This window comes from Bubalus bubalis, chromosome 11 (assembly GCF_019923935.1).
Source record: "Bubalus bubalis isolate 160015118507 breed Murrah chromosome 11, NDDB_SH_1, whole genome shotgun sequence".
NCBI classification, from domain to species: Eukaryota; Metazoa; Chordata; class Mammalia; order Artiodactyla; family Bovidae; genus Bubalus; species Bubalus bubalis.
Window position 1 is genome coordinate 17,390,799 of NC_059167.1, and position 13,275 is coordinate 17,404,073.

The 13,275-nt window shown below is 54.1% G+C and overlaps 1 protein-coding gene across 4 annotated transcripts in view; it reads left to right on the plus strand.

Annotated features, from left to right (window-relative positions):
• Positions 1-4,831: 4,831 nt before the first annotated feature.
• Positions 4,832-13,275, plus strand: part of LTBP2 (latent transforming growth factor beta binding protein 2) — a 109,211-nt gene continuing 100,767 nt past the window's right edge. For all 4 annotated transcript variants that reach the window (XM_025295203.3, XM_025295205.3, XM_025295204.3 and 1 more), the window contains exons 1-2: positions 4,832-5,478; positions 12,152-12,222. In XM_025295203.3, coding sequence (XP_025150988.3) covers positions 5,003-5,478; positions 12,152-12,222 — 547 coding nt within the window. In that variant the 5' untranslated portion in view covers positions 4,832-5,002. The remainder of the gene's footprint in view (positions 5,479-12,151; positions 12,223-13,275) is intronic.

Sequence of the window (13,275 nt, forward strand, 5' to 3'; positions counted from 1 at the left end):
CACCCGGTTAGTCAGAGACCTTGCTGGAAACAGCTCCCCTTCTTTCACTGAACAGGGACGGTAGAAGACAGAAAATTCTGCTACCTCCACATCCCCTGGGAACTTAGTGGTAGGCTAGCTGGCAGGGAAGAGGCTGGGGGGGGGTGTGCAGTGGAGGGTCTTAGGTGGGCACTGCTGCAGAAATGACTGGGAAAAGTATCAGTCATTTCAGTAGTCAGGAGGACTCCTGAGGCTCAAACCCAGGGAGAAGGTAAGACGGTGCTGTCTTAAAAGCTTGAACTCGGGTGGTTGATAACCAAGATTGCAACCCTTCCTCTGCTACTTATCAGCTCTGTGATCGTGGGCAAGTCAGTACCTATTCCCAGCCTCAGTTTCCTCCTTTGTGTACCTGGAAATGACAACACCTCCATTCTTTTCTTCAATGAGTCAATTTATATGCATGCTTAGCACATTAATTTTGGCAGCTTCAAAAAGGAAAAACAAAGAAAAAACTCAACCATTTATGGGACTGGAGATTCTGAAGAGCTGTATCCACAGATTCCAGCAGTTACAAGGAAAGAGAGTGATGGGCAGTCAGTGGGAGGCAGGACAGGGGGATGGCGCTGGGATGGGGGAGTAGGAGATGCCAGTCTTTACAGCAGACTAGCCTGGCTGTGGGCCCCCAGGAGAACAAGGTGGGAATTTCCAAGGACCACTTGTCCTCACCAAGGAGTGGGAGGGGCGCCTAGTGGTGAGTGAAGTGTCTGCGCGAGGGTTTTGGCTGAGGCGGAGCAGCGAGAGGCTGAATGGGCGGCAGACTTCCAGAAGTGCAGACAGAGGAGACGGAGCAGTAATAATGGCTTGGACACATGGGAGGAAAAAATAGCTCAGGGACGAAGCGGGATGCCAAGGTTTCTGGCCTTGGGAGGCTCACGGGGACTTGAGGTGAGCACTGAGGGATGAAGAAGAGAGATCCTAAAGGAACTGGGCAGGTCGTGAGGTGAGGAAAGGAAGCCAGAGCTAAAGAACTGGGTGGATGATGGGGTAAGGAGAGGGAAGTGTGGAGCTGAGGCTTTCCCGTAGCTGCAAAGGAGCAGAGTCTCAGTGAGACAGTGGTGCTTTCTGGGAAGTGAGATGGCATTCATCCCAACACGCAAGTGCAGAATTCAAGGAGATCCTAAGGGCCAACCCTGCAGGCAGCAAGCACATGGACTTGGACCAGGAACCATCACCAGGAACTCAGCTATTCTCTCTGAAAATGGGTATAATGATACCAGCCCGCCCTTCTTGACGGGATTCTTCTGTGGTTCATTCAGTTAACCATCCACTGAACATGTAATTCCTGTCTGTCTATGAGAGGCAAGCCCTGTTCTAGGTTCCGAGGAAACAGTGGTGAGCCAGGCAGGCAAGGTATCTATTCCTTTAGAGCTATCACTGTGGCTTGGGAAGTCAGACCTACTTCCATAGGTTGTTGAACAGGACTTTTTTCTGTGGTCTTCAAACTTCTGCTGAAGCTGCAAAGGCTGGAACAATAAGATTAAATACTCTCACATGCCAAAGAGAAGTATTAGGCATCTTAGTAAAGGCAGAACCAGTTCAATAACTATCAGGACATAGCCCTGGATGTGCTGTGTGTTTAGTCACTCAGTCATGTCCAATTCTTTGCGACCCCACGGACTTTAGCCCACAAGGCTCCTCTGTCCATGGCATTTCCCAGGCAAGAATACTGGAGTGGGTTGCCATTTACTTCTGTACATCCTCGGATTCCAGTCTATAAATAAAAAGGGATTGAAGAAAGTCACTAAGTCAGAGAATAGTTGCGTTGGTAAGCAGGGCTGAGATTTCCCCTGAGGGTACTCCCCAAGCTGACCAAGTGAGGAAAACCAGTCACAAAGATTTGGGGGCCTCCAAAGAAGCAGAAACTAGCTTGACTCCCCATAACTCTGCCTCTACTGATGCTAGCTGAGGTGCTAGAAGTTGCAAGCACCCCAATGCACCAAAGCACAGCAAGAAAGTTCTTGGGCGAACTCAGCCTATGTCTTCAGGAATTGGGGATGCACATAAAGGAAGTAAATTGTGTGCATCCCTTATCTGGAGAATTCTGCCTGTGGAGCCTGGCTGGAGTGGCTCTTGTAGCAGGATGAGATGCAGCCAACTCAGCACTGGTTTGTTGGCAGGGACAGGAAAGTCCCGTGGCAGATAGGAGACACAGGGAAGTTGTCCAGAGAGTGCTTTTTCTATGGTACTGCAGGGCAGAGATCCTGCAGAGAGCTTCCAAAGAACCCACAAATGTGCCCATGAACAAGCCAGAGAGCTGGGCACCTGCTAGCTAAGGGCACCTGTCACGTAGAACTTCACCACTTTTCCTCTAACACCTCTCCCCCAACCCTGACACTTGGAGGAGCCACTGCAGAAAAGGAAGGTCAAAAAATCAGACCACACCCCACACTCCCCAGTACAGGATCTTGAGCCAGGGGACAGGCCCGTGGCAGGAGAGGAGGGGTATTAAATTGGATACAAGATTGATTAAATTGGATGAGGTTTTGATTTGGACAGGACCAGACATTTTAGTGCCTGAAAAATTGGTCTTAATTATAGAAACTGTTTTTGTGACTGGTGGGGATGGGCAGCCAAGGACTCTGCTTGAGATGTCATTAAGGGTGGAGAAGAGAAATTCACCACAGTATGAATTGTGGCAGTGAGGGGAGAAAAACAGAGCTGCATCCTGCTTGTCCCTCTTCAAGTTCAGCCCATTCAATAAATCAATTATTTAGGCAAACAAATAAATAATTTCAACTAGTCTAGAGCAATGAAGGTGAAACAGGGTGATGTATGAGAAAGCGATGACTTGGGAGGTGGTTGGGAAGATACCATGGAGAAGGAAATGGCTACCCACTCCCGTATTCTTGTCTGGAGAATTCCATGGACAGAGGAGCCTGGCGGGCTACAGTCCATGTGGCTGCAAAGAGTTGGATAGGACTGAGCGACTAACACTTCCACTTTTCAATTCACTGGGAGTGGGAGGGCTGCTGCTCTTAGGTTAGGGCGTCAGGGATGGCTGCTCCAGGAGGTGATGTTTGAGCTGAGAGGTGAAATGGTAAGGAGCTCATCCTGTAAAACATCTTGGAGTTGAGTGTTTCCGGGAGAGTAAAAGTGGACATTAACTTAGTCTGTTCAAGAAGCAGAGAGGAGACCAACATAGCTGCAGTGTGGTGAGGTCTCCAGGCCAAGGTGAGATACATCAGGGGGAGGGGGGCAGTCATGCAGGGATTTGGAGGCCAGGGTCAAGAGTTGAGGTTTATTTTCAACATTAGATATGTACTGGGTCTGTCCTTTGTGTGGGGTGGGATGTTATAAACCAGTGTCTTCCTGCCTGTTGGGTCTCTGCCTCTCAAGAAGCAGTGTGCTGTGTGTGTGCTCAGCCGCCCAGTCGTATCTGACTTCTGGCGACCCTATGGACTGTAGCCGGCCAGGTTCCTCTGTCCATGGGATTCTCCAGGCAAGAATACTGGAGTGGGTTGCCATGCCCGCCTCCAGGGCATCTTGCCAACCTAGGGATCAAACCCAGGTCTTCCTCCCTTCAGGCAGATTCTTTACCATCTGAGCCACCAGGGAAAGCCCTAAGAAGCAGTAGGCTGCAGAAATGCAGGGGGTGGGAGCAGGGATGGTTGCCAGGCCTTTAGACTTTAGGGCAGGGGACCACGGGGGTGAGTGAGGAGCTGATGGCCGAGGGGTACTAAGATGGGTGGCCACTGGCATTCTAGCACCCCTGCCCTCTCCCTGCGAACGCAGAAGATGGGAGCACACACTGCATCAGTCAGAAGCAATCCTGAGGGAGGGAGAGGTGGAATGGGAGGCTAAGAGATGGGATCTGAACTCCAGGCTGCAGGACTAGATTTCATTCACCTCTCGCTCACACGCTGTCTCCTTAAGTGACCTTGTTCCAGATCCTCCATGTTTATTCCTCGGTGAAAAAAAAAGAGGACACCTCTTGCGGGATCCGCCGCCATCACCGCTTCGGGCTTGTAGGCTCGACCCTGACGCAGCAGGAAGGGGATTAAGATCAAGGAGCGAGGGCAGCCGGCAGCGGCAGGTCTGGACAAGCCGCAGGACAGCCAAGGACGCGGCCAGGTCCACCAGAGGGCGCCCGCCTCCAGACGACCCTCCCGCGAGCTCTCCCCGCGTCTCGCCGCGGCGGAGACAGGCGAGCTGCCCCGCGCTGCCCCGGCTCCAGCCGCAGCCCCGGGCCGAAGCCCCCAGTGGCTCGGGCGGGAAGCGAAGGGTCCGGAGCCCGTCCTTAGGGTCCGATCTGGCATGCCGTTCTTGGTACCTCTCCCGACCTCCTTCAGACCTTCGAGGCTGCAGCCTTAGTCTTCCAACCATGGAGTTTGTCCTTGAGGTCAGGGGCGGGAGATCAGTTCTGGACAGGTCAGCAGTTCAGCTTGCCCAGGACAGCAGAAAGGTGGCTCGGGTGCCCCTGTCCCGACAGTTGTCATCTCGCCTGCCAGCCCTCGCTCGGGTCGGCCCTGCGCCGCCCCCAGCTCCTCACGGGTTAACCCCCCTTGCCGCCCGCTCGCTTCCCGGTGCCAAAGTGGGTGTTGCTGGAATTCCTCTCTCTCCCTCTCCGTAATAAGGGGGCTGAACTGTCCCTCCGAGGAGGGGGCATGGTGTGGATAAAAGAGACGAAAAATCAGGGGGAGGTTTCCAAAAATAAAACCCTCCAGTTCTCCTTCCGAAGGCTACAGCGACCGGGAGAAGGCGCGAAGGTGCAACAGCGGTGCGCGCCCAGCTGGAGACGCAGCGCGGCCTCCAGGCTCGGTGCGCGCAGCCCCCGGCCGCTCCTGCCGCCTGGCTCCGGCTCCAGGGAGAGCCTAACCCGCAGTCTGACTCGGGGCCCCCTAGACGGGAAGAGGCGGGCCACCGGCAGGGGACCGGAGCGCAGCCAGCGGGCGACTGGCGCACCGACTGTGAGCCCCAGGGGCCGTTCCCCGCGCGCGTGCAGCTCCCCAGGCGCCCCGGCGCCATGAGGCCCGCAACCACCGCCCGCTGCCCTGGGCGCGTCCCGCGGAACCCCTGGAGGAGCTTCTGGCCGCTCACCCTGGCTCTCTTCGTGGGCATGGGTCAGGCTCAGAGGGACCCGGTGGGAAGATACGAGCCGGCTGGAAGAGACGCGAGTCGGCTGCGGCGCCCCGGGGGCAGCCCCGTAGCTGCTACAGCCAAGGTGTACAGTCTGTTCCGGGAGCAAGATGCGCCCGTCCGGGGTTCGCCGCCCGCGGAGCTGGTCCAGCCTAGCTGGGGGAGCCCCAGGAGGTCCACCGAGGTGGAAGCCAGGAGGCCGCCCCGCGCGCAGCAGCCTCGGCGAGTCCAGCCACCTGCGCAGACTTGGAGAAGCCGACCCTCGGGCCAGCAGCAGTCCGCACCCCGGGCCCGGGCCGCGCCGGCTCTCCCGCGTCTCGGGACGGTGCAGCGGCCGCGGGCTGCGCGAGGGCGCCTTACGGGGTGAGCGCTGGAGAGGGAAGGGTGGGGGCTTGAGGGAGCGAGGGTCGGTCTCCCGAACACTCGTTCATGGAGGGATGGGAATGTGTAGACGAGAGGACAGGGCGGGGGCTCTGCCTGTCTCCCCTCTGTCCTCAATACTGCGGGAAACAGACCGAGGTCCCCAAGCTGGGGCTCGGTCTGACCCGCTTTCAAAAAGTAGAGAGGAAAGAGAAACACCGTCCACACCCTTTTGTACCAGCTCTCGCCCAGATCCGACATTAAATCCTTTCCCAAGGCGGCAGTGCATTCGCCCGCGCTCCTCCCGTCTGCCTTAACCGATGTCTGCTGACGCCCGCTGCCCGCAGCGGTGCGGGGATCCGAAGGGGATCGCGGAGAGGGCATCGGAGTGGGTGTTCCAGGCGCTTGAGAACCGGGAGAAGCTGAGCGGCCTTAGTGCGCGGTGGGTGGACGATGTCGGGGGTGGGGGTGGGGGCTCCAGAGCGCGAGGGCTGATGCATCTCCAGGAACGAGGCTTCGACGCCTGCCATGGGGACAAAGCTGTGTGTTGGGGCACAGGCCGGCCTGGGTCCGCGGATGGCTGGACGAGGAAATGGGCGTGGACTCGGGGGCACTTTGGGCAGGAAACCTGTCCGCGGGTGTGGCTGTGACACCGTGGGACCATGGCGGAGTGGGTCTGTGTGTGCGCCTGTGCAGCTAGGTGTCAGCACGACTTTGCAGGACTAGGTCTCCCCTCAACCCTGCCATTTAGTCTCTCCCCCAGCACCCCGCTCCCGATGCAACACCCGCTGCCTGCCGAGGGCGCCCTCGCGGCGTAGGGGACGCTCCCCAGCCATCCCTACCCCCAGATGAGGATTCTCACGGCTGCGGGGCGCTGGGCCTGGCCGGAGTGGGACAAGTGTCTACAGAATGGAGGGCGGGCGACCCCGGGCACTACGGGTGCCCGGTATGGGGCACCATCGGGGAGGCTGAGAAGGAACCTGGCGGCCCTTCTGGGCCTGGGCCCGATTTGCCAGTTGGGTTCAGTCCCCCGGAGCATAGCATGAAGGGCGCTGCATCCCCAGGGCTACTCCTGAGGCTCTTCTTACTGCCTCTCCACTCCCTGTTTTCTTTGGCTGCAGCACTTTTCAGCAGGATTCTCTCTCTTCATTCAAATCTCTGTTTAGAGAGGCCCCACCCTCTCTCTTCACCCTGCTTTATGTTTCTTCATAGCACTAATTCCCATCTGACATATTATGTTTCTGCTTTTATGGTCTGGTCTCCCAGGGCACACTAATGTCAGCTCTAGGAAAAGAGAGGCTTTGTATTCTGCATTGCTGGGTCACCAATGCCTAGAACAGTGCTCGAGTTTAGTTGCAGCTTGCTAAGTACCTGTTGAATGGGTGAAGGAATGTCTCACTGTCCGTGCAAGGCCTGGCTTAAGGCAGATGCAGAGGAGACCTGGGCACTGTCAAGTAGCTTACACAGAGGATCAGTCAGCGAGCGGCAATGTCTGTGCAAGTGAACACGTGCTTCCTAAGAGCAAGTGTGCCAAGCTAGGGACAGGGGATGCGGCCCGAGACAAAGACATTGTTCCTGCCAGGAGAGCAGCTCAATTACTTCAAGTCAAATTGGAGAAATGAACACATATGCACCGGCCAACATGCTTTCTAGTACCAGAAACTTCCTGTTAAAGCATAAAGGAAAGGATGATTGGGGCTGAGGCGCTCAGAGGAAAAAGAAGCCCTGTGAGCTCCAGCCCCTGGGGTTCATGTGGGGAAGAAGGTGGGGGTAGCAGGAGTAGGACCCCGAGATGTCGCACTGCCCGAGGACAGGGGCTCTTTTTTTTTTTTTTTTTTTTTTTTTACTGTGGGCAGTGGCTTAAGGACAGGTCTATACCTTGGTGTCGGGGAGCCACAGGGCTGAGGCTGGAGGCATAGATTTGGGCCAGATCATGGAGAGAGCTTACCCTGTCAGCATTCTGGTGGGAGTTGAGGGGAGGAGGAATAGTGGAGTGGGGGTGGGAGGGTGAACTATTAGCAGCTGTGAAAGGAGGTGGTGATGAGCAAAGCAGACTGTTACCAGGATATGGCTGCTAGATGTGCACAGGTGTGTAAGTACCTGGGCTGGATGCCACCCACAAGCACCTGCCAAACACAGGTGCACACATCACCCAGCACATGCTGGGTTTGACTCCTCCTCCAGGTTATTTTCTGCAGCTTTGATAAAGGGTGAGTTCCTCAGGCACTCCAGCTAGCCAGGGAGGGACTGAGTGGCAATCGTCCATCGACTTCTTCTCCCTAAGTCCATTCTGACTAATGGCTTATGGCCAGGCTGACCTCTCTGGCAATTGCCTTGAGAATTGCTCAGGGCCAACCAGGTGGTGCTAGAATTAAAGAACCTGCCTGCCAGTGCAGGAGGCACCAGAGACATGGTTTTGATCCTTGGGTCGGGAAGATCCCCTGGAGGAGGGCACCTTGGAGAATCCCAGTATTCTTGCCTGGAGAATTCCATGGACAGAGGAGCCTTGTGGGCTACAGTCAGTCCATGGGGTAGAATGGACTGAAGGGACTAAGCTTGCATGCATGCAAGGACTAAGTGCCACCTGCTGGTAAACCTTGGAATTGCATCACTACTACTGGGGATTCTTCATTCATTCAACAAGTATTTGGAAGGTCTCCGTATGCCAGGCACTCTGCTGGACCATGGGGATACAGCAGTGGCCAAGACAGCCTCTGTCTTCGTGGAGCTTGCCATGTAGTGGGGATTTATTGCACACAATGAAGATTTTAAGTGTGTGCCAGGCATAGCGCTAGGTGTCTGGGACACAGCGTAACCAAAGCAGAAACAATTCCTGCATTATTGAAATTTACAGTCCACACGGGAGTTTTTAAGCCATTGTTTTCCAGTATTCAGTGTTTATTAAGCTTAGCCTCACAGCATACCACTTTCATAATATTTTCCTCTTTTTTTTCTTGTTCTATTATTTTCTTTAAATTTATAAACTGTTAAAAATAACAGGATTTTGTGTTTTATTTATTTTCAAGTGTTTTATATTATGAAGTATTATACAAGCCTGTAAACCTACAAAAAGTATTGGAAATAATACAACTAACAATCCAATTTTTTCAAACTTTAATATTTTGGCATAGTTTGCTTCTGATTTTTTTTAGTTGAAATATCTTCTGCAAGTTTGTCTCCCCTCTCCCCCGATGTTAACCACTACCTTGAATTTGCTAATGATGCCAACCTATGTTTTTATACCATTTATATGGATGCTGCAGATGTGTGCATCCATAGCTTATATAACATTGTTTTGCATATTTTTGGTAAGTGATACCATGCTGCATTATTCTTCTACAATTTGCTTTCTCCTCATTAGATTTTTGAGATTTAACTAAGTTAATATAATCAGCCCAAGTTTATTCATTTTAATTGTTGGATATTATGCCATTGTCTGAATATACCACAGTTTGTTTATCCATCCTTCTGTTTTTGGACAGTTAGATGAGTTACATATTTTGGTATTACAAACAGTGCGTGACTCATTTTTCTAAATAAATAAATCCATTTGCAAGGACACTTTGTATCACTATCCTAAGTTGAAGATGGTACCACTTGTCATAAAGAGAAGGTAACTGTAGGAAAATTGAAATGAAAAGAAAATGTTCTCCAAGTCTAGTCAGATACCATTATCATAGGAAGTTCAACCCTGTGGTGTGTTCTCCCTATTGGAAAGGGAGATAGGCAAGTGTTGGGGGGAGAGGACTTGGCACAAAAACCCAACCTCGGACAGAGATTTTTCCTCACTGATCTAATCAGACTAGAAACATCGCTAAAAATGGAATCACTTTCTCCCTGTGTGATTCAGCATTGCTGCAAGTTCTGAGTATGGAAACCTCAAATCCCCTTTTCTACCCTCAGTGTTGTTCATTCACCTTTTTGGGAAACACTGGATCCAGTAAAACAAAGAGGTATTAAAGGTGCACCACATGCCAGGCCCTGTGTTAGACTTTAGGGGCACAAACAGGAATAAGAAAGACCCCTTAAAGTACTTGACACATACACCAGCAGCCTGAGACGATCAGTACCACATGGTGTGGAGGCTGGAGAACAGGGAAGGCTGGGTAGACGTCAGGGGAGGGTCTACCCGAAGGAGGTGATGTTTGATCTGGAGCGTGCCAAGGATTTCAGTCGGCAAAGAAGAAAGGGAAGGCCATCTAGGCAGAGAGAGCAGCTTAAGCAAAGGCGTCAAACGGTGCCCAAGTGTAGTCCAGCAAGGGGACAGCAAACTTTGTGTCATGGCTTTGGTTGTGGGTGGCCATGGAGATAAGGGAGGGGTGATGGGGCAGTTAGACTCTATAGGCAGGTGGGGTCGGGTTGGCTTTGTAGAGGCCAGTGGAGGGCCTGGCGGCGGCTGTAAGGAAGGACCAGTATGACCAGATTTGTTCCAGGTGGAACAGCAGCTGTCCTAGGCTGTTAGCCAGATGTGTTCCCAGGGGTTGGGCAGTGATGCTGGATATCGGGCTAATGTTTGCGGAGCAGTGCCGCCCCGAAGGCTGGGCTTATAAAAATCTCTGAGCGGTATCTTCCAGAGAGCCAGAACCCCTGAGTCATCTGCCCCAGCTAGTCAGTCTCATCTGCTCTCTCCAGCTAACTGGAGCCCACTGAACAGTCATCTCCCATCAGGCACCTCCCGGAGCTTGCACCCAAGACTCTGGCTGGTCTCCTAGATCTCTCTGGAAGGCCCTGTTAGCTGAGCGTGGCTCCTTTGCTTAGCAACTTTGATCCTGACCAGTTCTCCTGGTGGCCCTGGCGGCCTAGAAGGCTCTACCCTGGGCAGGCAGGGCAGGCCGAGCCACTGCCCTCCTACAGTCAGCTCTGTGGCCATCTTGAGGGCATCTAGGGTGACAGGCTCAGGGGGCCTCCTGGAGCCGGGCTCCACGCCACGACCTCTCGGCTGGGCAGCTTCATCGGTCTGTGCTCTCTGGGCTCCCCCGGACGCTAGACTTTAGAAAACTCCCAGGGCTTGCTGCCTGTTTTTCCTCTCAAAGACCTCCCAGGCCTCTCAGAGGCCTTGTCACCACCACCAGGGATAATGACTTACAAATGGGTGGGTCGTTCCCCCTCCCACCGGGGCACACAACTCAGAAGCTGTGGGTAGGAGGGCCAGCCCTTTCTGCAGAACCCAGTGACTGACTGAGATCCTGGTGGGGAGGAGGCCTTCAGGGAACCAGTAAACTGAGGGAAGCAGTCCAGAGAGGCTTCGAGGTGACCGAGATGGCACAGCCCTCGGCCGAGAGGACATTCTGTGAGCTCCCTGGGAGGCAGCTCCCCACAGCTTTGGGCCAAAGGGCCAGAAATGGGCCTCAGCATTTTCAAACGGCAGGGATTTATTTTGAACGTTTTGTAAGGTTTCAAAAACCACACCAGCTTTGGGGTCGACACAAACATCAACCAAACTCTTAAGTGGGACCAGATGCCCCCATGCTGGCCAAAGAGGTCATGGGAGTGGCCTCCTGGTCAGCCCTTCATCCCGACTCTCGGACTCCATACCTCTGCTGCCCTGCTTACCCTGTGTTTCAGTGAGTGCTCGGTAGACAATTTCTAATGGAAACCACAGGATATGTGAGGCCAGAGCCCAGCCCAGTCTGAGCTGGGGAGGCAAGACCCCAGAGGTCTTCTCCAAGAAGATCCCTCTGGGGAAGTCACCTGGGTCTGGGCAAGTGGGTCTGTAGATCGACAGTCAGGGTGGGTGAAAGCTACTGGTGCTCTAGGGCTCCACTGGAGACCAGAGGGCAGAGTTTGGGTGGTCTGGGTGAATGGTCCTGGTGGCAGCTGCTGGTCAGTGTCTCCTGTGGGGTCAGTGTCCTTGGTGCTGGGGGAAGGACTATCCCCCCTTCAAGTAAGTTCCAGCAGCCTGCCCAAATAAAAAGTGTACTCGCCACGCAGAGTGGCTTACCCCGAGTCCCCAGCCCCATTGTCCCACCAGCCTGCCACCTCCTCAGCCCCTCTTAAAGGACATTCTGGAGCCTGGCTTTTTCCATCACCCTCCCAGTTGCTCGGTCTCACCCTGTACCAGCCTGCCCGAGGGCTAAGGCTCCTCCCAGTGTGCATTTGTTGGCAGGGGATACAGATGTAGGTCCTTAAGGCTGTTGTGTGTGTGTGTGTCTTCCAGCTTCCCTTGGATTATCAGCATTTGTTGGCAAGGGCCATGGTGATTATTTTTTGGTGAGAGGCCACGTGGACTTGGAGCGTGACTTCGAGTTGGGTCAACCTAGGTTGGAGTCTGGCTCTGACCCTTCTTGTTTAGTCTTGGCAAGGGACTGAGCTACTCTGAACTTGCTTTTTGGTTGTTTTCGTGATTCCCGTGCCAGTGGAGTGCCTTCTTATGTCAGGGGCTCTATATCCCTATCTTGTTGAATCCTCCCAATAACCCCATGAGGCAGTTATTATTATCTGCCTTGTACAGATGATGAGAGTGATGCTTCCCTAGGTCGTGCCGCCAGTGGCAGAATCAGGATTCTGTCTTAGTGCCCGCAACTGGGCCATGCGGCCTCCCTCGAGAAGGGGGACAGTGCCCAGCCTTGCCGAGTTCCCCCAGGCCCTGCCTGTAAAGGGCAGGACCATCAGACAAGCTCTGTGAATAATCCTGCTCTGAGCATCCCACGCTGACCCTGTCTTGGTGGCCCTACAGGAGGAATGTCTGCGGGGGACAGTGCTGCCCGGGATGGACAACGGCAAACAGCACCAACCACTGTATCAAACGTGAGTGCCTCCACTCCATCCACCCTCTCCCCTTCTCTCTGTCCACTGAGCTGGGCCGGGCGTGGCATCTCTAGAACCTGGAGCATGTGTCTTCCCCAATCCACCTCCTGAGCAGGCAGCCCCTGTCCAGCGGGAAGCAGTGGAAGGGAGATGAAAAAGTGCCTCCAGGGAATTCCTCGGTAATCCAGTAGTTAGGACTCTGTGCTTTCACTGCCGAAAGGCCCGGTTTCAATCCTTGGTCGGGGAACTAAGCTCCCACAAGCTGCATGGCAAAAAAAAAAAAAAAAAAAAAAAAAGCCTCCTAATGACTGAACTGAAAATGACTTCTCAGATAAATCCCCGCTCGTGTTTATAAAGCTTCCTGTATGCCTCTTCTGATGCCCCCCCTGCGTTGGGGCTCACCCCTAGCTTGCCCTGGGGTCTGCAGAACACCCCTGGCCCCAGAGCCTCTGCATCGCACTCTTCCGTGGGAAGAGGGCACTCACCGTGCGTGCTGTGGGGATCCACCTCTGCTCTGGCCCCTGGCCTCTGGGGCCATTCTACCAGCATGGTCAGATGAGTCTCTGCTTCTGTGTCTGGAGCAGTCTTCCTCTGGACCTCTCCCAAGCCTGGCAGGCTGGCCCAGATTAGAAAAAGTACTGCCTACCGACTGCACCTTTACTCCCACCAGCACGACTGCCGTAAGTACCGTTGGTGCCATTACTCCTCTGACTGCCCCCAGTACCGTCATTACTACCGCTGCTGCTCCGAGCGCTGTTGCTGCGCCGCCACCACCACTGATCTGCCACAGTGACGATGACTGTACTGCTGCGAGCTGGCCGCTGGGACTTACTGTATACCCGGCGCTGCGCTAAGCTCTTAACATACAGCGTCTTACTTGAGTCCCTCAGTCCTGTACTGTGAGTATTTACTGCTCATCGCAGTTACACTCTAGGACACTGAGGCTCAGCTTGGCTAAGAAACGTGCCCGAGGAGACAGTACTCTGAGTCTGGCTCAGGAGGCAGACTCTAGGCAGTCTGACCCAGAACCGCGTACTCTTACCTGTGGGGCTT